The sequence below is a fragment of the Anolis carolinensis genome, chromosome 1 (genome assembly GCF_035594765.1).
Source record: "Anolis carolinensis isolate JA03-04 chromosome 1, rAnoCar3.1.pri, whole genome shotgun sequence".
NCBI lineage: Eukaryota > Metazoa > Chordata > Lepidosauria > Squamata > Dactyloidae > Anolis > Anolis carolinensis.
The window spans coordinates 338,986,163-339,012,560 of record NC_085841.1 but is presented as its reverse complement, the minus strand read 5'-3'; the positions used below and the strand labels follow the sequence as shown (position 1 = coordinate 339,012,560).

General features: G+C 38.6%; 1 protein-coding gene across 2 annotated transcripts in view; it reads right to left on the bottom strand.

Annotated features, from left to right (window-relative positions):
• spata7 (spermatogenesis associated 7) overlaps positions 1 to 26,398 on the bottom strand; it is a 48,636-nt gene that overhangs the window by 11,359 nt on the left and 10,879 nt on the right. For both annotated transcript variants that reach the window (XM_008116311.3, XM_062968380.1), the window contains 3 exons: positions 21,052 to 21,099; positions 11,822 to 11,955; positions 406 to 884 (listed from right to left, as the gene is read on the bottom strand). In XM_008116311.3, the coding sequence (XP_008114518.2) occupies positions 406 to 884; positions 11,822 to 11,955; positions 21,052 to 21,099 (661 nt within the window). The remainder of the gene's footprint in view (positions 1 to 405; positions 885 to 11,821; positions 11,956 to 21,051; positions 21,100 to 26,398) is intronic.

The window sequence follows — 26,398 nt, the reverse complement described above, 5'->3', positions numbered from 1 at the left end:
ACTTTGTAAAAGTCTGAGAAGGAGAAAGCTGCTGTTTGCTCTCAGATGTAGAAGAACAAATGGGTTCTGATCTAGTGCCCTGAACCCTCCTCCAAATATGGGCAGACTATTCATGCTGTACTCTTTTGATATACTATCTTGATCATTACATTTGCACACAACACAATGTTTTAGAGCAGAACTTTTGTATTCTGCACAAAATGCAAAGTTCTTTTTTTTGGTATAGGTGACATTTTTACAAATTACCAAAAATATTTTGGAAAAAAGAGAAGAACATGCAAAGTCTCTTGTAGCAGCATTGCCCAGAGGGGAGAAAACTTTTGGATTGTCCTGTTTGCATATGAAAACAAAATAAGTGAAGGAATTGCTTAGACTGAACATAGCCAGCTGAAGAAGCTTTTGTACCTGCTTATGTCGGTCTGTGTTTCTGCTTCCACTTGTTGATTGAAAACATCCAGTAATTTTGATCGTGCCGGCATGTAATATCTGTACTGTGAGAGGAAAGATTTTGCATCTGATTTTAAAGTGCGGGGTGTGAATGGTTGCTGGCCATTAGTAAAATATTCAGAGTGTGCCTCAAGCAGATCTTTACTGCTTGCTTTGGACTCAGCATTATGCATTTTCTGGGAGTGTTTGTTTGTGATGCTATCTGAAGAAGAACTCCAAGACATTTTGGAGTGCAGTCTTTGCAGACTCGATGTACTGGTGCTTGAACTTAATAATGAAGCATTGGAGGCTTTCTGAGCAGTTCTTCTGGCAGATTTCCCAGTACTTGGAGGAACTATGCGATACTTTTCTGGAAAAGACAGGCAGCGCACAAAACATTTCTCTTCACTTGGTGCATATGATGGCAATGCCCTATTTACTTCTGCTTCCAAGGAGTCCTGGAGGATGACACAAATGACAAATGTCCATAATAAGGCTATCACTTCTTCATTTCAATAAAATACCTTGTTTAAAAAGTACTATATGTACTCATATATAACCCAACCTCATGTATAAACCGAGGGCAGGTTATGGGCTGAAATTATGAATTTTGATATGACCCACTGATAAGTTGAGGGTCATTCCTAGAAGAGGGGAAACATCAATGCTCTCTCATGAGGGTAGCTGTGCCTGGTCTGCCATTTCCACACCCAAGAATTCGAAAAGGCCAGAAGTGGCGCCATGGCATTGAAAGTAGAGTGGGTTGTCGTTTCTTTTACATTCTTCCCGGATAGACTAAGCTCTTGCTTTTTGCCATTCTACTCGGTGAAGGGGATAGTGTATGTGTGTGTATGATTTAAGGTACAATATTCACACTGGCCCATAGATGTCAATACGTTTTTTTTGGGTTGATTTTTTGACTAAAATTTCCAGACTTATACTTTGATATATATGGCATTAAACAAAAGAGCATGTATAAAAATGTTGTTGCATGTAGCTCATAGGAGTATATATTATTTGTCCAACCAATACAAATTTCAGTCAATTATTTGTCTGACTCTTAAGCATATCAATTAAACCTTTACTCATAATATGGGCATGGTCAACAATCCTAGGATCTCTTACTTAAAGGAGTCAGAAAAGCCACTCACTGTTCGATTTTTGCCATAAGTTAGAAACCTCCATGTTCCACAGGCCTTTGATCGATTGCAAGATACAGCTTTTCTGAGGTATAGATTTTATTCCTCTAACTTTTTTTTTTTTAACTGGGTGCCATTTTATCCTCCCCTTTTCACAAGCTGGATGCTTGTTTTATTGTAAAGGCTTAGGATCCCTTATCTAGGATTCTGAAATACTCCAAAATTAAATAAACTTTAAAGTAATGAAATTAAAAATTAAAAAATTGATGTATACTTTTCCTCAAATTAAATTTGATCTGTCATGATGATTTCTCCCTGTTCACTGAACAAGCTGTGAATTGCCTGAAGTTAGTACAGTTACTGAGGTGGAATGTACAATTCTTTGGTGGTGTTCCATGTGAGATAAGTTCATTTCGTAGCTCTAGCACAATTAGATATCGAACCTCTAATTTATGGCAACAGCGACAGGGCTACTTGTTAGCAAATGCTGTAATGACAGCTGTTGCTAGAATGCAAAACAGAAGCACAGCTGCAGTTAATTACTTTGAAAAGAGGTACAACTATGTTTCACACTCCTGCTCTAATGATATAAAAAACAAATAGTTCAATGTCTTCTCCAATCCCATTCACCTATAAAATATTTTTATTAGTATATTTTTGATCTTCCCAGTTAAAATAGCTTTATGCCAAGCGGGAAAACATGAGATGTCTTGTTCCCAAAACAAGTGAAACCTAGCCATAAAATAGATGGTTAAATAAATAAACAAACAATCTAGAATTCTGAAATCCAAAATACTCCAAACTCTAAAATTGTCCACATAGAAGACTGAGATAGTGACACCTTCACTTTCTGATAGTTCAGTGTACATAAACTTTTTGTTTGGTGCATAAACAAAAGTATAAGGTATAGAGAAAAAAATTAAGGAATTTTGTGTTCAGATTTGGAGCCCATCTCCAAGCTATCATATTACAGTGTTCCCTCACTTATCACTGGGGTTAGGATCCAGGACCACCTGCAATAAGTGAAAATCCGCAAAGTAGGGACACTATATTTATTTTAATATCTATACATTATTTTAGTAGTTATACACTATTTTAAGTCTTTATCAACCAATGGTGTGTTGGTAAATCGCCTCCTTCTCCTGTTGCCGCTTGGGCTCCTTTTCTCTCCCTTTGGCTTTTCCTTCCTCCCTTCCTTAGGCTGTAAATTGTAATTTTTTATGATTTATAATAGTCTTTTAGAGTTTATTGAAAAAACTGCAAATCAGTGAATCCATGAAAAGTGAACTGCGAAGTAGTGAGGGAACACTGTATATATGTTTGTGCAAAAAGAAGTACTCCAAAATCGAGAACACTTCTGGTCCCAATATTTCAGATACGGGACACTCAACTTATCCTCTTCATTCCCGAGTCTAGGGCTTTAACAATGATGTAATTGATAAAGAAACACTATTCAGAACTGAGATGCTACCGGACAAAAACCAATAAATTGAAAAATTGGTATTTTATTCATGAAAAACGTGTTTGTAGAGTTCTTTAACAGAAAAAGAGTACTTTGGGACTGCTGGAAACACTAGAAATTAGGTCCACAAAAAATATAATAGAATTAAGAGAGAAAATTCATAACCTCTGTATGAAATAGAATGATCTGTAATGCTTTCAATGCACAGAGCTAAATAAAAAATATAGTACAGAAAGTTGCAGTTTTAAAGAAGCATTTAGCCAGCTGTTGTAAGCTGATAAGAAGAAGAACAAATGTACTGTTCTTGTTCCCATTACCTTCTGCTTATACTTAGGGCATAAATTACACAACTGAAATTCAAAGGTTATCATGTCAGGGATGTTCTGACATAACAATCCCATTTCTTCAGGCCCAAAGAATAGACTGTGTGTTCTTCACACATCCTGACTTATATCTTGGAATACCTACAGGTTCCAGCCTTCTCCTTGCAGTTGCAACCCTATTCATCACCGATAATATTCCCACTATGGTTATATAGTATATATGGAGGAAAGAAAGATTTCATAACAAAATCAAATCACTCAACTATCATTTAATGTAAAAGCTAATGCACTTTTTGTGTTGTACTTATATTTAGTTCTTTTTTTGTGAAATTACGACTATGACTCTGAGAGGACACAGTTCAAATGCCTACTCATCCATGGTAACCCACTATGTGACTCTGGGCAAGTCACACCTTCTCAGCCTTAGAGGAAGGAACATTCCACAAAAACCTCTATCTATAGTCACCATACACCAGAAACAACTTGAAGACACAATAAAATACAGAGAAAGCCAGGTAAAAATACAGAAAATATAATAACAATGTTTTTTTAAAAAAACAAAACAACAATATACAGCTTGGAGGTAGCAGAATTACAAATTGAGTGTTCTTTTCAAGATAATGGATTAAAAAGTACTCTTTCAGACTACCCACCTTGTAGAATTACAACGGTCCAATACCATTTTAATTGCCATAGCTTGATGTGGCACCAAAGAAGAGTATAAATAAGTGGTTCCCAAACTTATTTGGCCTACCGCCCCCTTTCCAGAAAAAATATTACTCAGTGCCCCCTGGAAATTAATTTTTTAAAAAAATTAATAGCAATTAAACAGAAAGATATATGTATTAATGCATATGGCAAATGCACCTGTGGCCATCACCGCCCCCCTGGATCACTGCAGTGCCCACCGGGGGCGGTAGCGCCCACTTTGGGAATAACTGGTATAAATGATAGCCATGTATAAATATGTGAGGGGAAGTCATAGGTAGGAGGGTGCAAGCTTGTTTTCTGCTGCTCTGGAGACTAGGACGGGAAACAATTGCTTCCAACTACAGGAAAGGAGATTCCACCTGAACATTAGGAAGAACTTCCTAATTGTGAGAGCTGTTCAGCACTGGAACTCTCTGCCCCAGAGTGTGGTGGCGGCTCCTTCTTTGGAGGCTTTTAAGCAGAAGCCACAGGGCCATCTACTGGAGGTGCTTTGAATGCAGTTTTCCTGATTCTTGGTAGTGGGTTGGACTGGATGGTCCATGAGCTCTCTTCTAACTCTATGATTCTAAATATTTCACAAAACCAAAAAAATGCCAGAATTCCACAGCATTGGGCATTGAGCTACAATCCTGCAGTGTGGATAGTCTTTTGATCTTGGCATGGGTGACTTTGATATAGCCATCTACAGATCTCCACAGTGGAAAGGCATTAAGAAAGTTGGGTTTCAGATAGAAGTAAGAAGTCAGCATTCTTGATATCTTTGACTTTGAAATGGAGAAAGTCATTTAGTATTTTCAGAAAACTGTAAATGGCAACAAGGCGACACATTCTGTTCCTTGGGGATTCCATCTATGGCTTCGAATCTATACCAAGGTATGAAACCAGAGGAAAGATACTGATGGAAGAGCTAACCTTCAACAAAGCATGCATATCTTTCACACAGATCCCAATGACTGGTGGAGGTGCTATTGAATAACCCTGACAACATAAAACAAACCACAGAGCTTCCTAGCTTTGACTTGCATTCCAGACACCCAGCTCTAGTCTTGAAAAATACTGCAGTCTGCACAAATAGGGTATGTTTTATTGAACAGGAGAACTTTACAACACTTGCTTAACTTGACGAATTGCAATGCGTCAAGGGCATAATGGCGTTTTTCAAGTCAGTTAGGGAGCTTTTAGAATGCATATAGAATAAAAGAGTACAAAGACCGATTTCAGCATACAATATTGTACAGCACACTGAAATCATCTTTTAGATGAACTGCAGTCAAAATCTTCACTGATTGCCAGGCTATTTCTTGGCACAATTCAAAGTTCTATTTTGACCTATGGAGGCCAATACGGCATGGGGCCAGGCCATTTGAAGAGGCATATCTCCATGTTGTGGAAAGTGTATATCCCCTGTATCTCCCTGTCTTTGGTCCATTATTGCTCTTTGCTTGCCCGGAGACCCTCTTCGCTCTGTCCCACCAGCACAGTTTGGTGGGAAACATAGAGAGGGGATTTTAAGTGGCTACTCACAGACATTGGAGCTCCCTCCCTAGAGAGACCAGGAGAGCCCCATCCTTGCTCTCCTTCCAATAGTGGGCCAAATTTTTTTTGTGTTGCCAGGTTTTTAAAACTGATAAGGGTTGAGCTTTTAATGTTATCTGGAGTTTAAGATTTGCATATAGCTTTTAATGCATTTTAATATTTTAAATGTTTAATATTTAAACTTATATTTTTCTCATAGTAGTACTTTTATTTTGACTTTTCTACTGTTTTTAATTTATACTATTTCAATATGTTGTTAGCGACCTTGAATCCCATTATCAGGAGAAAGGCTGGATGTCATAAAGTAATATTAACAACAACAATAATAATCTTAGAAAAGTGTGGTTAATCATAACTGTGAGTAGTAGAAACAAAGCAACTTTCAAACCACAGACAGAACAAGCTAGTTTACTGCTGCTACTGGGGCAGAACCCAAAGCAAAAGATTAAAATTCTAATTGAACATTAGGAAAAACTTGATTCCCAAATCCAGAACAGTCTCCAAGATCTTTCACCAGATACATTATTGAAACACAGAACTTTTAACATTTGTTATTACAATTTCATTTGATAATAAAACTAATTAGTAATGTGGCTTTTCACTTAAATGAATTGTCTGAGAATATAAGATTGTACAATAATACCTTGAGTCAAGAGTTTGATTTGTTCCGAGACTGAGCTCTTAACTTGAACTGCTCTTATGTCAAAGTGATTTTTCCATTCAAAAATCTGTTCTGGTTCCTCCTTTTTGTTACTTTGTTAAATAAGAAAATAACAAACCATATATAAATGCACATTCTCATGGAACAATAAAAAGAAAGATCAACTTTAAAATGGTAGAAGCACAAAGTAGGTAAAGGTAAAGGTTTCCCCTGACGTTAAGTCCAGTCATGTCTGACTCTGGGGGTTGGTGCTCAACTCCATTTCTAAGCCGAAGAGCTGGCGTTGTCCGTAGACACCTCCAAGGTCATGTGGCCGGCATGACTGCATGGAGCGCCGTTACCTTCCCGCCGGAGCGGTACCTATTGATCTACTCACACTGGCATGTTTTCGAACTGCTAGGTTGGCAGGAGCTGGAGCTAACAGCGGCTGCTCACACCGTTCCTGGGGTTTGAACCTGGGACCTTTCGATCTGCAAGTTCAACAGCTCAATGCTTTAACGCACTTCTCCACCTTGAAGCACAAAGTTGTAGCAAGGAAATCACAAAGCACAAAGTGAAGAAGCAGAAGCATCATTTTCTTCATACTGTACTCATTCCAGTCTCCCTCCCTCTCTTGCTATCTCCCCCCCCCCCCCCCCCGCCTTCATGAAGCCAAACATACCAGGAATAAAAACCACACAAAATCAACTAACCTAAAGTTCCTTAAAGTTAATAAGAGCAAAACGGACAGCAGTCTCCCAAAGTAGACAAGAGCAAAGCAGACAGCAACCTTCTAAAGCGGACAAGAGCATGAGGCACGGAGGCTGCTCCCTTGAAGCCCTAAAACCCTGTACTCTGGTGGTTGCGATCCCTAGGGAGCTAGCTCTTAACTCAAAACGCTGCCTGTATGTTAAAGCAAAACCCGGGCCGAGTGAGTCTTTTATATTGGGACGCTCTTAGGTTGAGGTTCCACTGTACTTGTGAAAATGGTAAACTCTTATCTGGAAGAAATTAAGAGATCTCATAACAACAGGAACACATTGATCAGTTTGCTGCATGACTAGTTTGATATATACAAATCTTGATACTAGTTTTGTTGAATATGTTTAGCTTCTAACACAAGTATCCTACTCTACTTAATTATATCATGCTAGATCCATGAGAGTGCACTGTATGTCTTACAATGTAAATAATACCTCCCATTTGTTTAGTCACAAATGAAACCACACCAAAAGGCATCTGCTGATTGGCATAGATTCAGAGTTACTGAACATATAATACTGGGAACCTATTCAACCATACATTTATATTATGTATGACACAGGGTTTGAGAAGCTACTGGAGTATTAAATCCTAATGTGAATACTCATAAATGCACACTCATGGAAGAATGGAAAATGAGGCAATCATGAGATGCCATGCTCATCATCGTATATAAGAATGCTAATGAATATCACTTTCAAGGGGAAAAGAGCAAAAGAAAATAATGGAAATTCAGATGAACAAGTGTTGAGAATGAACTGGTTAGAAGATACATTGATTTTGTCAGAGTTATCCAGGAAAAATGCTTGTGAGCAAGAGATGAACATAATAGTCTAAAAGCCGATGTGTTTCCATTCATTCATTACTAGCTGCTTGTAATTCCATATGGTGCTTATATACTGATGTTGATGTTGGTGTCTTTTTTGAGTGGAGATTCTTTTCCATTCTCTATAACAGTGATTCCCAAAGTGGGCGCTACTGCCCCCTGGTGGGTGCTGCAGCGATCCAGGGGGGCGGTGATGGCACCTATTAGGACACGGGGGTGGGACCAGGGGAGGGGCGGAGAGACTCATCCTTCCCAAGTGCTGGAGACAGGGCTGAGCACCTGAGGCGCCTGTTAGGACACACATGGGGCAGAGCTAGAGGAGTGGGTGTGGCTTCTTCCCAAGAGCCCAAGACAGGGCTAAGAATCTATACCTCTCCTGAGGCACTTGTTGGGACACAGAGGGCGGAGCTAGGGAAGGGGGTGGGGCCTCTTTCCAAGAGCCCGAGACAGGGCTGAGCCTCTATAACTCTCCTGAGAGGCCTTTTAGGACCAAAGGGCGGGGCTAGGGGCGGGGCCTCTTCTCAAGAGTGCAAGACAGGGCTGAGCCTCTGTATACCTCCTGAGGCGCTTGTTAGAACACGGAGGTGGGGTATAGAGGTTCAGTCCCATCAGGTACTTGGGAAGAGGCCCCGGCCCCTCCTCTAGCCCCACTCACTGTGTCCTGACAGGCGCCACAGGACAGGAATAGAAGCTCAGCCCTGCCTCAGAGCTTGTAACTCCACCCATCCCAGTCTTGGCTGCCCATTTGTGGCCCCGCCCACCTCCCCCTCCCAGCCCTACATCTTGGACTAGGGGAAAGGCTCAACCCTGCCCTCTTGAGCAGGAGCCATGCCCCCCAAGCCACACACCCCTTTCCAGGGGGCACTGAGTAATATTTTTTCTGGAAAGGGGGCGGTAGGCCAAATAAGTTTGGGAACCACTGCTCTATAACAACCAAAGCTGGTTTCCATGCTGCTTCTCCCCAATAGTTGCTGAGGGGTGGAGAGGGTTAAAAACACATGTGGCTACATCCTTGGAGCCAGACACAGAATCATAGAACCCAAGTGACCACAAACACCATCCATCCAACCCCCTGCCATACAAGAACATATTTATTTATTTATTTATTTCCCATACTTGTATCCCGTCCTTCTCACCCCGAAGAGGACTCAGGCTGGCCTCACAATCGGCAGTAATTTGATGCCCAACATACAATTCCAAAAATAACAATTACAATTAAAACCAAACATTAAACATAAATTAATTAAAACAACAGTTAAAATCACTCAGGTTCCATACAATAAAAGCCTTTCTGACAGATGGCCTCTATTTTAAAATCTCCAAAGAAGAAGACTCTACCACACTCTCAGATAGCTTATTCTACTAACAGCTCATAATTTCAAGACGTTTTTCCTAATGTTTGGGTGAATTCGGCCCCCCACCCCCACCCGAGATTTGACTCCTTTGTTCCAGGTCCCAATCTCTAGGTCAGCAGAAAATAAGCTTGCTGCTTTCTCAAAATGACATCCTTTCAAATATTTAAAAATAATTATCATGTCCCCTCTTAACATTCTGTTCTCAAAGCTAAACATACCCAGCTTCCTCATAGGGTTTGGCTTCTAGACATTTTACCATTTTGGTCACTCCTCTCCGGATATTGATTTCAGATTTCAGATGGATATGCTTCAAAGATTCCTTCTTGAATTGTGATGCCCAGAACTGGAATAATTTACATCATCTGCTGAGACCTCTAGAGGATCCTAATGAATTTTAGCAGCTGATATGATCACGGCGCTCCATGCAGTCATGCCGGCCACATGACCTTGGAGGTGTCTACGGACAACGCCGGCTCTTTGGCTTAGAAATGAACACCAACCCCCAGAGTCAGACATGACTGGACCTATCGTCAGGGGAAACCTTTACCTTTATGATCACTTTGCATCTGCTTCTGGGGTTATTGCTAGTTGCTTCTTCGATGTCCCTTCCCAATTCACCACTTGCTACTGAATAGTTGTTAGGAGGGTGATAGTGGCAAGCCCAGGGGATGTTGAAAAGACAGGTGCAGCATAGTTTCAAATCTGGAACTATTATGCTACAGTGTATCATACAGGAGCTTGACCAGAGTGTGTATTTACCACCAGCAGGTTTTAAAATACCAGTTCTTATTTAGTTCTATTTCAAATGGGTAGATAGCAAATTCATTTCTAAATCTCAAAAATGTTTTACTGTCAACTTAGCACCAAATCAATAGCTTGTCTGCAACTGTTGCACAGAATTTTTATTTAAGAGCTTACAAAGATATGACAAACACCTTGATGGAAAAAGATAACAGTAACTAAAAGATGAAACCTCCCATCTTTAGTTTAAAATCCCTCTATTTTTATTCATCTAAAGCATTTTTGCCCCTCCCCCCCAAAAAATACACCATGAAAAAACTAATTATGCATATTATGGCTCTAACCACCACCAGTTATGAATAACATTCTAAAGCACAAAGGTTCTCCGGAAATTTAATAATGTTATCACTCATATTGTCAGCTATTCAATAGTCACTCAAGAATTAACCAGCTAATGACCAGCATTAGGCAGCAGCTGGATGCAACTACACTCCTGTGCATATTTTAAACAGAAAAGGAATCTCATTATTTTCTATCTTTCTCTGATTGCTATGAAAACGATATTATTCTTTCAACTATTTGAGTAACAAAAGCTTCTTCTTTTGCCTGTCTTATTTCTCCCTACTTCTAATCAACAAGATTAGCAATGATGGCCACATTATATGTGCAGGTAATTTTGCACGTTCAAATATAAATTGCCTGGCAAGAAAAAAAGTTTATGAATTTAAATAACAAATTTTCAATTAAGTTTGCATTTTTATAATGAGTTCTGTTGGAGAAATAAGGCTGCAATGCAGCCAAAGTTCAGTACTTACTGAAGTCCCACAGATTATAATTTCTCACTGAAATTGATGGGGTCACTAAAGTCTTTTCTACTGCCTGCTCTCTTTTCCTTTTTTTAAGACATGTCAGTGGTTGTTTATAGAAGCTTCTTTGAAAAGCACACGTGTGTACTTTAGATGGATTAGGAATCAGATGGAATCAATTTAGCATTTCCTAAATCAATAAAGTGGCTAGAATGCAGTTATTCTTCAACATTCATGCATTTTCAAAAAGCCAATGAAAAAACCCCAAACCCACAACCATATAAAATGTGTACGTGCAGGAAACATGTGCACAATGGGGGGAGCATGAGACCAGAAGTGTTCCGGATTTAGGAGGATGTTGGAATATCTATATCTGCATATACGCACATAAGAAGATATCTTGGAAATGGAGCTTCCAAAATCTATGTATAAAATGTATTTATGTTTCATATACACCTTATACAAGTGGTTCTCAACCTGGGTCCCCAGATGTTTTTGCCTTCAACTCCTAGAAATCCTAATAGCTGGTAAACTGGCTGGAATTTCTGGGAGTTATCGGCCAAAAACATCTCAGGACCCCAGGTTGAGAACCACTGGCTTACACACATAGCCTGAAGTTAATTTATTCACAATAATTTAAACAATATTTGGAATGAAATATACAGTGGTTTGTGTAAATCTAACCATTAGCAAGTAAAGGTGTCGTTACCCATGTGGCCAGTATCAAATTTTGGAATTTCAGGGAAGGTACACTTAACCTGTATTAGAATAACAATGACTCAAAATATCAATTTATAGTTTTTTGAAAACTATTCTGCACTATGATTTCAAAGATAAAGGTTGTAGGTACCGTGTTTCCCCGAAAATAAGACAGTGTCTTATATTAATTTTTGCTCCCAAAGATGTGCTAAGTCTTATTTTAGGTGATGTCTTATTTTCAGGGGCTCCCTCTTCCTCCGCTAAGGAAGATGTGTGCAGCTCCTTCCTCGGCGGCTCCCTTCTCCTCCGCCGAGGAAGGCGCGTGGGGTGCGAAGGTGAGGGAGGGAAAGGCAATAAAACCAAATTAAATTTAAAGAAATTATAGTTACACTCACCTTTCTATAGAAAGCTGACATAGGTCTTCTGCTCTCCCTGGAACTAGTTCGGGACCCATTTCTAGATGAAATCATTTCCTTCTCACACTTTTCTACTTCTTTCTTGAGTTTCTCTCTCCGTTGCTGATCTGAAACTTGAGAAAATGGAAGGAAAATGAACCAAAATTCTAAAAAGTGGGATTCTTATTAACTTCTTATGATTATTATTTACATTATGAGCTATTTTGTGTCAGACCAACATGAAAAAATTCCAAGTCATTTTGTGGAGTACAGCGTGACAGTAGGAAATTCTGAAGTTTAATTTAGCAATTTATCTTGTCTTCAGGATTTTGTTAAGGGCAAGCAATATTAACAAATTAAATGTACAAAGTGACAATTGTTTTGAAACAAGTTGCCAATCAAATGTAACCAAAAAGTCAGGACATGTTTGTTTTTTTCCAGCACTGAATTGTTAACAGTAATGTCAAGCTAAGATGAAAGACTACTACCAACTGGTTCTGAAAAACGAGCAGATTTTCCTGTAAAACCAGGGCAAACTCTCAAACACTGTACGGAGGTGACTCATTCATTCTGGTCCAACATCACAGATGTTAATGAAGCTACTACATTTATGTGAAGTGATCTCTGACTCATCACTAGGAGTGACACAATAAGAATTTTAAAATTTAAATCGCAGGCTATATTTCAGAGCAAGGAACTGGGGAACTGGCAAAACCAACTTTGAGTATTCCTTGTATAAGAAAATCCTATGAAATTCAGGAGGCTACCATATAGGAGACTTGAAGGCACACATATATCTATGCACAAACATTTGTACACATAAAGACATATAAATATTTGTACACATAAAGACATATATTCTGGCTGTATATTCTGTGGATATATTTATAATACGATGTTTTATCCTATTCCTAATTTTATAAATCTCCACACAGAGGTAGAGGCAATAGAAGCTAATGCTAGCAATATCTTGTTATCAGTTTTGAATCTATGACCCAAATCCAAAGAAAATAAGTCACATTTTAGTCCCATTGAAATCAATGGAGCACAATGAGTCACAGCTAACCTTCCCTTGACTTTTATGGGAGATGCATTTATTTAGGTATATGTGAGAAGGTTTTTTAACCTATTAAAATGTATATATGCAATACATTTCATCCATAAACAATAATAAAGAATATTAAGAAATGCAAAATAAAAGGCAGGTTGAATTAATATTGTTATTTCAGCATGGAATCAACGTAAGTATTATCTTAAATTATAATTTGCATACATTGGTATAAACTCAACTCTTCATACCATATAATGATAATGCACCAAATTAATGGGCACTAGGTAAGGCAATATTTATGTAAGTTCAATTCATTCAGTCTGTTTAATTTATTTGGGGCTAAATTGAATTCAGGATAATACATGTAAATAACACTACCTAACAAAATTAGATTTTTTTTTTTCTGTTTCTGGTTTCAAAGTGTTATTTCCTGTTTAGTTGTGCAATACTTTGAAAATAGTTGTTATACTTTATTTTTGTGGCTGACACAAACTTTGTCGATTGGCTGAGATTGGCTGAGACCCTATTCACTGAAAAACTATAGCAGAATGTGCTGTAGGATATCCTGCAAAAACCAAGTTTTTGCAGTTTAATACAATTTTCCATGTTTTTTTATGACAGCACCAATTAGGAAATGACATTTATAATGCAGGTACAAAACTAATGTTACATAGTGTAATGAAATGTATACACAAGAGGCTTCTTTTGGAGGTACTGTACAGCATAAAAATGACACCCATGTCAAAAGGCTTGTTGGGACATATTTTTTCCCAGCTGAAAATTTTGCCCATTAAAAAAACAGAAATGGAATATGGGTGAAACTTGGGGATATTGTTTAAAGCTGTAAAATGCAGGCATCTTATAGGTCTGGCTTTGCAAGAATCCTGCAACAAAACTTGCCCTTTGGGTACTAAGATGTCCTATATACTAAAATTCAAAGACACAGCCATGTTAGTGTGGAAAGCAGTATACAAATGAATATTGTAGAGACTAATTAAGAGAATGACACTAGTGGCCTAAGATTACATAGACCGAGGAAGTAGACTTGATCTACAAAAGATTATGTTGCCAACTATGTTTTCTTAGTCTCTAAGGTGCGAGAAGATCTCTTTACATGCCATCTGCTAGAATGAGAGTGAAGGTGATAAAATGAACGTCTTATAAACATATTCCAAATAACTGTGGACAAATAAAATACAATTACACAATAAAAACCCCAAAAGTGACATACTGACACACTTAAAACATTATTCTCAATATTCACTGCAATGTCATCACCAAAATAGGTATGATAACAGCAGTTTTAATTTGGATATCATTTATAACTCTTGTATATCAGCATTGCCCATAATACTGCAAAAACAATATGATCACACACACCACAAAATATAAACATTTTGGATATTACCAAACTAGTCCATCTAACCAATGATTTGCTATCCTGACTAGCAATGCATCAAGGCAAAAGATGTAGCCATACTATCTGAGGATTCATTAACTGGGTATTAACTTTGTACAAACAAACAATTCACTTCACTTCACACTACAGCTATGGACATTCATCTTTCACCCACAATATACTTTAATTTGTCCTGTAATAAACCTGAAGAATATCTGTGTACCATTAGAAGACAATAACTAAAAATAATGGGGCCGGTTGCATCTGAAAGAATATCCCAGATTTGATTTGCATTTGGTACCATATGAAGAGGGTTAAAGGGAAATTAGTGTTATTGAAAAAATACAACACAGCTACTTGTTCATAAACTATATTAATGTAGTGGCCCATTATATTAGAGACTGTACTTTTTATAGCAGCAGAGTGGAAAGGAGAGACAAATTGTTATTGGCATCATTAATGCCATAGTGGAAACCGCTGCCAGTTCCTAGCTGCTTAATGTCTGACTCTCCAGAGTATCTTCACAGCCACAATATTGCAGGAAGGCTGGTTTGAAAAATCACCTGTCTTGTACAAACATCTACATTTAGCATCATTTTTCTCTGCCTTTGATAACTCTTCCTTTTGCCCGCTGCTTCGAGAGTATTTTTCTGTACTACAGCCATAGTTAAATATTGTAGAAGCCACAGTGAAAATTTCAAAGTAAAACAACAGTATGTGAACAACAGGTTTTATACTACTTGGGAAATGAACAGTAAAAATGATTGGACACTTGCTTTTATACATTTACTTGAAGTCACCATAAACTTTGAGAGCATCAAAACTCAATCCAAGTTGAGCCCAGAAGAGGGAAGGAAGTTACAGCAGTCGAGTGGGTTCCAATACTCTTTCAGTTCCAATACTCTTTTTTCACCACCGTATTAATCTAGGGAAAACAGTGAGTCAGGCAGGTTTCCATCTTTTCGTACTTTGGCTGCTTCCCTCCTATGTAATTAATCTCACTTCTCCTAAATTTAGGGACACCTTCACAGCTATTTGTTTTCAAACTATGGCAGTAACTGTGATTGATGACTGCCATCACCGGACTCTTCTGGTTTAGCACTGACATCTTTCTGGAATCTCTTAAGAAAGAATATCTTCTGCAGTACAGTTCTTTTTTTTTTTCTTTGAAGCAAGAACCTCTGTTTAATCTAAAGGTATTATTGCCTTGTTTCAGGAAATGTATTTTTTTAGATCAACATCATTTATTGTTTAACAATTATGGTTAAATAATAAAAAAAGAAAAAGAAGAGAAGAAATGATTTCAGAGGTGTTCATTAGACTGAGGTGATAATCTCAGGTGGAGGTATTGCTATTGATTTCTCCAGCTTCCTGGACCCCAAGTTGGAATAAGGAAAAAAATTGTCTGTTGTTTCGACTGGCACAAATCCTGCCCCGATTGCAAGGTTTGTCACTCGGGAAGAGAACCTCAACAGCTGTTCCTTGAGGTCAGGCAAGAAGTTTGTCAGCTCCACAATGAGGGTGGAATGTCAGGGAAATGTATTATCTGCTATCAGACGTTGATTAGTTTGTGTTGTACAGAATCCCTCTCTGCACAGGCATCCTCAAGAAATTGTGAAAAAGTGTACTTGTGTTTGTCAGAAATTGCCACAGAAACACCCTGATCTGAATATGACTGTATTATGTATCAATTTTTACTGCTAGTATTTCTATTTTTGATTCGGTATCTTTATTTTATATGTTTTGCACATTTAGCATGTTTTTTTAAAACCCATACAACCGGAAAGCACTGTAAAAGTATCTGTCCAATCCTTTGCAAATTTATATAATTTTATATTTTTAAAGTTGTTTAATTTTTTTGCTCAGGTCTTTTGTCACAAGCACAAAAGTGTGACCAGCCCTATCAAACAATAAAAGGCTTTGCACTTGGCCACAGGAACCAAGATAAAACAGGATCAAATTCTAGTTTACAGTCTGGATTTATAGCTAAGCTACAATATACTATATTTTGTTGGACATGATGTAATAACAAAAAAGTATCATACAAGCCAGAAAAGGTAACTAATTAATTGGATTAAATGAAATGCGGAGGAAAGAATGTGAATGTACATACCGTGTTTCCCCTAAAATAAGACACTGTCTTATATTATTTTTTGGTCCTAAAAACACGATAGGTCTTACTTTCGGGGGAGGTCTTATTTCGCTCTCGTCTCCTCCACCACACCTGTGGCGTGAAGGAGAAAGAGCAAAAGGCACATGTCTTTCTCTCTTCTCCTTCGCCCTTCTCGGCGAAAGAGAGAGCCATTGCCGCCCGAGAAGGAGAAGAAGGGCTCCTCCTCCTCCTTCCCGGTGGGAAAAGGTGCCATCGCCGCCGGGGAAGGCACGCCTTCCCTTCTTCTTCAGCTCCCTCTTCCTAGATCTTACTTTCAGGGGGTGTCTTATATTAGAAAGTCCCCCCAAATCTTTACTAGGTCTTATTTTATGGGGATGTCTTATTTTCAGGGAAACACGGTAGACTGTTTTAATACAGCAAGCTGTGTTTTGACATTGTGTGCGAACTTTATTTCTCAGTTGATCACAATGTGCAGATTGCACTCTTAATATAGTCTAAAGAAAAACTGCCAAGCTGAGGGGTGTTTCACAGTGACTATAATCCAGAAATGGGCACTGGCACCTGTTTCATTTGGCAGAACTTTTGTCACATTTCTATCACAATTTCTACAGTGGCAGAATTCCTCCAGCAGAATTCCTCAATCAACATGTCTAGAGCTTAGATGTTGCAATTTTTTCCCTGCTATTTTAAGTCAGTCAGGTCATTCTATAATCCATACGAGCAAGCCTGATGGCATGGCAGGATGCCCACTTTTCTGTTGGCTAAAATACTGGGGAAAGAACAGCTGAAGCTAAAGATGCTATAGTGAAAAACAGATTCACACTGTATTCAGACAGTTGCAGCTAGAGTGTCATATTTGTTTCCTAAGAAGCAACTGTAAAAATAAAAACCTGTTGCATACACACACAACTTACTTATTTTAAAAAGTTACAACAGAACAAAAATTGTTATTTTATTACATTATATAATACTATTATATAAAGCAAGAGCTTCAAACCTAAGCATGCCTATTCAAAAGCAAATCCCACTGAACTCAAGGGAGTTTGCTGTTGAATAAACTTGCTGAAGTCTGGACTGTCAGACTGTAATTCTGACACACGTAACTATTTAACAATATAGAAGTTGAAGTTATTGGAATTTACTTCTGGTAATAGGTCTTGACAGTAATTTTCAAAGAAATAGCTGTGATAGTTTCTTGAAGTATAAAAAAAGAAAAGAGAGGAAGAAAAAAAGAGAGCATGGAACACTTTTAAGACAACTGGCTTTTATTTTATCATTGAGTTTTTGTGGATATTGTTGGGAATCTGTGAGCGGTTAGATTAAAAAAACAACCCTCTCTTGGGGTGATTCCACCAAAAATATAGCAGAGTGCTAGAAGCACACTTCATACCCAGCAGAAACTTACGTTTGGTGAACTGGGATAAGCTTCTGTTGCTTAGGATGGCACAGGATTGCAGAGTCAAAATATAAGTTCAAAAGTATTTATTGAAGTAAAAGAAATACATTTTGGATAGGAAAGTTCTTGGAACTAACTAACTTTTTAAATCTCATATTCTAAGGAAAGCAAAAGGTAAAGATATCAGAAAAAAATATGCATGCAGCTACATCTTGCCTGGAGAATGGCAAGATGCATTCTCATGTCCTCACAGGAGGAGACAAAAGGCAGAAGAAAAAAGAAAATGGAGCCTGACCAAATCAAAATGGCAATAGAGAGGAAGTTACCTCATATTTCAAAGAGATCACATTTCATTTTCTACATCTTCAAATGAGGGAGGAGATAGTTGCAAACAGGAAGAGACGAAAGCCCCTTCTAGGAAGGCATGCAAAGGAATAGAGAAGGGAATCCCTCACTCCAAACTTGTTTTCTTAGTCTAGCTACTCATTGGGGACTGGAGACTTGTGAAGTCCAGGATGACACCCAACAGATATAAACCTACTTCTTCAGATGTAGGTGATATTAAGGCCCTGGGTATAAAGTGTGTACATTCAGCTGTAGGAATGGAACAGAATATAGTGTTCATGCGGCTCGCTCCTGTTTGATTGCTTTCTTGATTTTGTGTTGTACTGTATATTTTATCAATTGTATTGGTTAATTGTATTATGATTTGCTGTTTTTTATATTTTGTTATATTGTATTGTCCTGGGCAAGGCCCCATGTAAGCTGCCCCGAGTCCCCGTTGGGGAGATGATGGCGGGGTACAAATAAAGTTTTTTTATTATTATTATTATTATTATTATTATTATTATTATTATTATTATATAAGAAAAAAAATACAAATCATGTCCCTTGCCCTAATTTTTCTAACTTTTAAATCCTTAAAAATCTGAATCACCTTTCCCAGCCCTATGTAGATGTCTACACAAACCACAAATGAGTTCCTTGAATTGAATGTAGTTTCACTAGTATGTTCCTTCAGGTTATTCCTAACTTATGATGGGGAATCAACCATATTTACTCGTGTCTAATGCACACCTTTTAAAACTAAATTATGTCGCCAAAATTAGGACGCGTATTATATTTGATGGTGCATTAAAATCACACACATAAACTACCAGTTGAGGGGCTAGCTGGGAACCAGGGTGAGGCTGATATGTTTGCCATCCTCTGCTGGAGGAGCATAGCCTCTCCTTGCCTGTTCTGCCATGTCTTTTGATTCCTTGCGTCCCTCCCATCCATCCTCTCAGGCCAAGCAGTCAGTTGGTGGGACTTGGTGGTGGTGGTTTCTGTGGGTGTATTTTTATCAAGTGTGAGAGCTTGGTGAGAGCAATGTGAAGACAAGAGGAGAGGGGAAAGTGGAGGCTCAAATCCACTCTACAGAACAGCTTCAAGGTTGGCTGTCTCACTTGCTTTTTTTATTCCTTGGGCTCTTCCCTGGCTCTCAGTGACTTCTTCACTTCGCTGTGGGGTCCGTCATCTTCTTGAGCTCAAGAAGTGGGCCTAAAAAATGTACTCAGCAAGAGAGTAATAGGCCCAGCTGCACATGCAAAGAAGAGGGGCAGACGACCTCAACAAAAAACCTTGTTATTAAATTATGAAATGATTTTCAATAGGTATGCTTTTAAAATTGATGTTAATGCTCTTTTAACTGCTTATATATTTTTAATTGGTGTTCAATTTGTAACTGCATTTTTATATGTTTGTTACTGTATTTTAATCTATATCTCCCCACTGCAATCCACAGGGAGAATCAGGTAAGAAATCATCATCATCATCAGATTGCTGATATATGTAACTGGCAGACATGTTTTTGAAATATGTGAAGTAGTATTTCTAAGTAGAATTTCTACTTCACCTATCACACAACACAGGAAGTTGCTATATGCACACATCACAAAATGATGACGGCATAGAAATTACTAGAAAAAGAATAGACCTATATCTTGAAAACAGATAAATATCTATTTTAATGTGATAAGTTTCTTTATTTGATAGACTAGAATTCTCAGACTAATAATTGTACAAATGTACACTTTTCTACTATGTTATTACCTATATGGTAGAAACTCAGACATTGTATCTAATGACTATTTAGGATCAAGGAACATTTACCATGCATGGCTAGGAGAATAATATGGTGGTCCAGTTGCATAACTGACTTAAACTTAAATTCAATAAGCAAAAAAAAAGAAGGTGAACAAATATTGAGGCAAAGGTCAGATTACATGGCGAAGGTCAGATAACACATGATGTCCCTGGGAACATGCAGCCACCTTTTTTCTCAGCAAGGTTGCATAACCTTCCATAACTGTTTCACTATGACAGACTCTGCCAAAGTACCTTTTCCCAAGCCTGGAAATAGAGAAAAACCCCTTACCAAACTCCAAGTCCCTTTTTTAAAATAAAAAGTAAGCAGGAAGTAACCTCTATAGCACTTATTGTTGAAACCATGGCCCAAATAGCAAAATAATTGGCAAAGTGCCTCCTGCATTCAAGATCTCTTGAGGGACTAATAAGCTCCCTTAGTTATTGACAGTTGCCTATCTCAGCTTTACTTCTTGTCTCCAACTTGCCAATGGAGGAAGGAGCTGGATAAAAGAGGCACATAGTCCCTAATGGGAACTCTGAGGATCTTTCAGAAATCCGAAGATAGAGTAAACCAACATGTGCCTACCTCTTTTTCCAATTGACTAAAAAGGGCTCTACTTGCTTTCGAAAGCATATTTTTGTCAAGATTGGGTAGACTGCTATGTGAAGAACTTGTACATAGCTGATGCTGCTTTGTAGGCTAGAGTTTAAACCAGATGGCTATATATCTCCACTAAGCTCTATGACTTGAAGCAAAGAGGCAGAAATTTGGAAAATAAACTCAAAGGAGCTCTAATGTCAGTTTGAAAAATGTATGTGGTGAGGTTTTTTTTGCGTATACTCTTCATGTCAGAAATTGAACTGACATTTTTCTCTATCTAATCTATATATAATAGAACAGGGGTGTCAAACTCATTTTCACCAAGGGCCATATCAGCCTTATGGTTGCCTTCAAAGGGTCATTTGTAATTATGAGACTGTATAAATGTAGCTATTTTACCCTGGTATTGAAAGCTTTGCGGGCCATATAAAATGATATGGCAGGTCAGGTTTGGCCCACGGGCATTACATTTGACACACATGCTGTAGAACAATAAATTACAGGATATTCATTGCTAACAATTCAAGGCACAATACTTACATTTTATGCTATTTACTCTGCTTTTCGGCACTGAACAGTCTACAGCAGCTGGAAATAAATACAATTAAAGTGAGCAAATTAATATTTTCTTGAAGACTTGCAATTGCCACCAAAGAAACTTTAAAAATTTATGCCATTACTATTAAATATGTTACTCTTTTAATCAGCAGACATATTTTGACTGATTCAGCACGATACCTTAAAATTATGCACAACTAACCCTTACAGGAGTCAAGGATACCTTCTAGGCAGATGAAAAGCCCTCTATCCATATCATCTGCTACTGCCATAGTCAGGGAGAGGGAGGTGAAGAGTTTTACTATGCATAGGCCCTGAACCTGATGAAAGACCAAATGCTACTGCCCTGGCCATGGAGAGAAAGAAGAAGCAAGCACAGCTCCATCATGCCTAGGTCCAAAAGAAGATGAAGGGCCCTTCTCCTTCCATCTCAACTGCCACTGCCATGGTTAGAAGAAAAGGTACAGTTTCATCATGCCCAAACCCAGAGAGAGAAGCAGAATTTGTTGGACGTAATCCCTTCCCACACTGCCTTTCCCTTTTCCCTTTGTGTTATGTCTTAATTAGATTGTAAGCCTGAGGGCAGGGAACTGTCTTGTTGTTCTTTTACTTGTTAAGTATAATGTGCAATGATGGCACTATCTAAATAAATGATGATGATAATGATGCTGCTATGTATTTATGGAAAATGCAATTTGATTACAGAAAATGTGCTCTCTGTAACTAGCCCTATATGTTTCTACATTCAAACATACACAACACGTACACACTATCCTCCAAGATAGTAGAGCTTAATAAAATATGTTTATTCTGTTCTGGGGAATTAATTGAATACAGGACATGAATATTCCTACATGAAAACCAGCCACAGAGAACAAGGCTAGTGATGCATGAAAAACAGGGAAAATCAGAACCACCAAATCAGCATGTTCTAGTAGTGAACTTTGCTACAAAAAGCATCTGATTTCCAATAACAGTTTATCCTATAAAGTAGCCGCATCTGAAAGAGTGAGGTACTTCTGCAGTGTGGTTAAGAATGGAGACACAAAAATGCAGGTCAGAGTGATCAGTGGACAGATCCAGCACCTACAGTAGTATTTATTTATTATTCCCAAAGTATATTTTGGGAAAAGAACTGTACAGAAATACAGAAATAAAAACGGCATAGGTCGATTTTTTCAAAAATTACTTTAAAAAAAGATTACAATGGAGTTGCATAAGCCAAAACAGAGGCATGTTGGTAAAGTTTAAAATATTTTAGTATGGGTAGTGTAACAACCTGGGAAATAAGGATAATGATAGTAGTTTTTTCTATAGCCATCGCCAATGTAAACAACACTTCACAAGTTAAAAAACCCCAACAACCAGCCCTGCTAGTAGTGTACACTCAGAAATACACACACGGGAAGGAAGGGTAGAATACAAAAATAATGCAATATAATGTTCAGCTCTTGTGGTAGTTTCCCTTACTGGCATGAGAAAAGTGACAGCCAGTAAAACGTGAAAACAGGGAAAGTTTACTTAAAACCACAGTGCATTTTGATACATTAAAAATAGAGGAACTCCACTAACAAACAAGCTAGGTTTTTAATGTCTATTTGAGAGGGACATGGTTTTAAAAAGAGAATTTTCAGAGATACTTCCAATGACTAGAAGTCCCATATGTCCCGATTTACTGCTATTTGACCTAATTTGCAAAAGGCCTATGTGAGGCCTATGTTTGAGAGAAAACGCTGATGTTTGGAAAAAGTTGCTGCAGAAAGGGGGTTACTTTTCAAGGATAACAGAACATCAGGACGTAACTTGTTAGATAGTACTACTTAAGTTTCCCAGTCATTTTAAAGTTATGCTTGCAACAGAAGTAGATAAGCAGGTGCTGTGATCAGGGTCAATAACATGAAAGCACAATTGTCTAAAGAAATCACATGTTGTTAGAACAAAGAAAACCAATGGAATTGTATGCTAGTTAAGATGCTTGTGAATTAGTCAATATTAGACGAATGGGATAAATGATCTTTGTAAGCCAATAAGAATGTGTTTTCTACTTTGTGTAATAGCGATAAAAAGCCTTGCAACCCATTTCAGGTTGCGACAAAACCTTTGATTGCATTCCTGTATGTATTTTGTTGTTATTTCTATGGCCACGCAAAAAAAAGCTTCTGCAGTTTGAAGATTCAACTTTTGGTGTCTTTCCTGACCTTGCCCTATTCACCAAGGGGGCTCCTGCCTTCAGTGAGTACCGGTGCATATTTGCCCCTTCATATTAAGAATCTTATCATCTCTACAACTGATTGGCTTCAAAATGCTGCATAGGCAGGAGAAATTGGTGAAACAGCTGCCTATTTTCCCATCCCCACTTCACTGGTACTTGCTGAGGGTTCTTAATGAGCTACAGTAAGTTTAAAAATGTAACTTCTTGTCTTTATACTACATCCTTAATATTGTTCTGCAATACCCATCAGGGTGAAACTAAGTCATAGCTTCAAGTAACTGCAAAGCCCATTAAGCATGAATCTGCAAACTATGAGCCACAGAAGGTTTAAATTTCTTATCTCACTGTGACAGAAAACGCGGTCACAGAAACCACTGTAATCAAGTAAATAATAAGATGAATACAGGTACCTAACTCAGAGCTGCACTGTGGATGTTTATTTTGAAATTAAATTTCCCTCCTCATTCTCTGCTCTGGGGGGGGGGGGGGGGAGAGGTAAAATTGGGTTATATTGCTAAGGAGATGGAAAATATATTTGCAGAGCAGTTGAGGAGTGTGCATCATTATGGTTAGAAATGCCATCCGGGACTAACTGCCATTTGGTTCCTTTCCTGTCGGAACTGTCTCCATCAGTACTGGTTCTACTTGGTTGCTTTAAAGGAAGAAAAAGTCCTATTCTGTCAGTTCAACTGAAAGCAACTGCCATTTGGCTCATTGCCTGTCAGAATGGTCTTCAAAAAGAGAACAGGTAAGACAGAGGTTTCTCTCCATCAGGTTTATTTATGGCCACTTGATACTATAAGGGGTAAAGAATGCTCTGGAGAATAACTTTCTTAACACTGGTTGTAATACCATAAATGTCCAGCGTTTACTTAATTTTATGTGTGTGTGCTTATTTGTTCCGTTGCCCCTGACTCTTCAGTTGCTTTCGACTCTTCGTGACCTCATGGACTAGTCCATGCCAGAGCTTCCTGTCGGCCGTTGCCACCCGCAGCTCCTTCGAGGTCGAGTCAGTCACTTCAAAGATGACATCCATCCATCTTAGTAGATCCCTCTTCCTTTTTCCTTCCATTTTCCCCAGAATCATTATTTTTTCCAAGGTATCCTGTCTTCTCATTATGTGGACTTTAATATTCTTCCATCCAGTGAGCAATCAGGCTTGGTGAGGCTGAAGGCTTTCACTAGATTGCTGTGAGTTTTCCGGGCTATATGGCCATGTTCCAGAAGCATTCTCTCCTGACGTTTCACCCACATCTATGGCAGGCATTCTCAGAGGTTGTGAGGTATACTGGAAACTAGGCAAGGGAGGTTTATATATCTGAGTAAGGTTCAGAATAGGAGAACGAACTCTTGTCTGTTGGAGGCAAGTGTGAATGTTGCAATTAATCACCTTGATGAGCATTGAAAAGCCTTGCAGCTTCAAGGCCTGGCTGATTTCTGCCTAGGGGATTCATTTGTTGGGAAGTGTTAGCTGGCCCTGATAGTTTCATGTCTGAAATTCCCGTTTTCAGTGTTGTGCTTTTTTTTTAACTGTCCTGATTTTAGAGTTTTTAAAATACTGGTAGCCAAATTTTGTCCATTTTCATGGTTTCCTCCTTTCTGTTGAAATTGTCCTCATGCTTGTGGATTTCAATGGCTTCTCTGTGTAGTCTGACATGGTGGTTGTTAGAGTGGTTCAGCATTTCTGTGTTCTCAAATAATACGCTGTGCCCAGGTTGGACATGGCTGACTTCTCTGGTTGAGTTAGTCTGCAGTGCCTTTCATGTTCCTTGATTTGTGTTTGGTGATCCCTATGTAGACTTTTTCACAGCGGCACGGTAGACTCCTGCAGAGGTGAGAGGATCCCTCTTGTCCTTTGCTGAACGTAGCATTTTTGGATTTTCTTAGTGGGTCTGTAGGTTGCGTTTCTTCATCAGCTTCCCTATGCGGTCAGTGGTTCCCTTGATGTATGGTAAGAACACTTTTCCTCTGGGTGGATCTTTGTCTTTGCTCTCATGGCTTGTTCTTGGCCTTGCCGCTCTTTTGATGTCTGTGGTAGAGTATCCGTTGGCCTGCAGAGCCCAGTTTAGGTGATTCCATTCATCTTGGAGGAGGTAGGGTTCAAAGTTTCTTTTGGCATGGTCTGCCCAGGCTTTAACTGTGCTTCTTTTTTTGACTTGAGTGATAGTTGGAGTTTTTATGTAGGTATCTATGTGTGTAGTTTTCTGTAAACTGTGTGGCCTAGTTGTTGATTGGGTTTGCAGATGACTAGGACATCTAGAAATGGCATCTACAAATAAACAAGTTCCTGGACCACCTCAACAGCTTCCACCCAAAATCCAATTCACCATGAAAAAGAAAATGAAAATGAAGGAAGACCGCCATTCTAGATGTCCTACTTCTTACTCCCAAGAAGTAAACGTCTTCTGGTTTCCTGGCTGTAGTCTGCGTCTGTAGTAATATTCGCACCTAGAAATACAAAGTCTGTCACTGTCTCCACGTTTTCTCCCTCCATTTGCCCGTTATCAATTAGTCTGGATCAGTCTGGTTGCCATAATCTTGGTTTCTTTGACGTTTAACTGCAACCCAGCTTTTGCACTTTCTTTTTTCACCTTGGTTATAAGGATCCTCTGCTCCTCCTTGCTTTCAGCCATTAAGGTGGAATTATCTGCATATCAAAGATTGTTAACGTTTCTTCCAGTAGTTTTAAATCCAGCCTTGGATTTATCAAGCCCCACATGTTGAATGATGTGTTCTGGATAGAAGCTGAATAGGTAGGGTGAGAGTATACAACCCTGCCATACTCCTTTCCTAATCCTGAACCAGTTTGTTATTCCGTGGTCTGTTCTTACTGCGGCTACTTGGTCTTTATACAGATTCCTCAGGAGACAGACAAGGTGACTTGCTATCCCCATGCCACCAAGAACTTGCCATAATTTATTATGATCCACACAGCCAAAGGCTTTAGAATAGTCAATAAAACATAAATAGATGTTTTTCTTAAACTTCCTACCTTCCTCCATTATCCAGTAGATATTGGCAATTTTGTCTCTCATTCCTCTGCCTTTTCTAAACCCAGCTTTTACATCTGGCAACTCTCGCTCCATGTATTGCTGGAATCTACCTTGCCGGATCTTG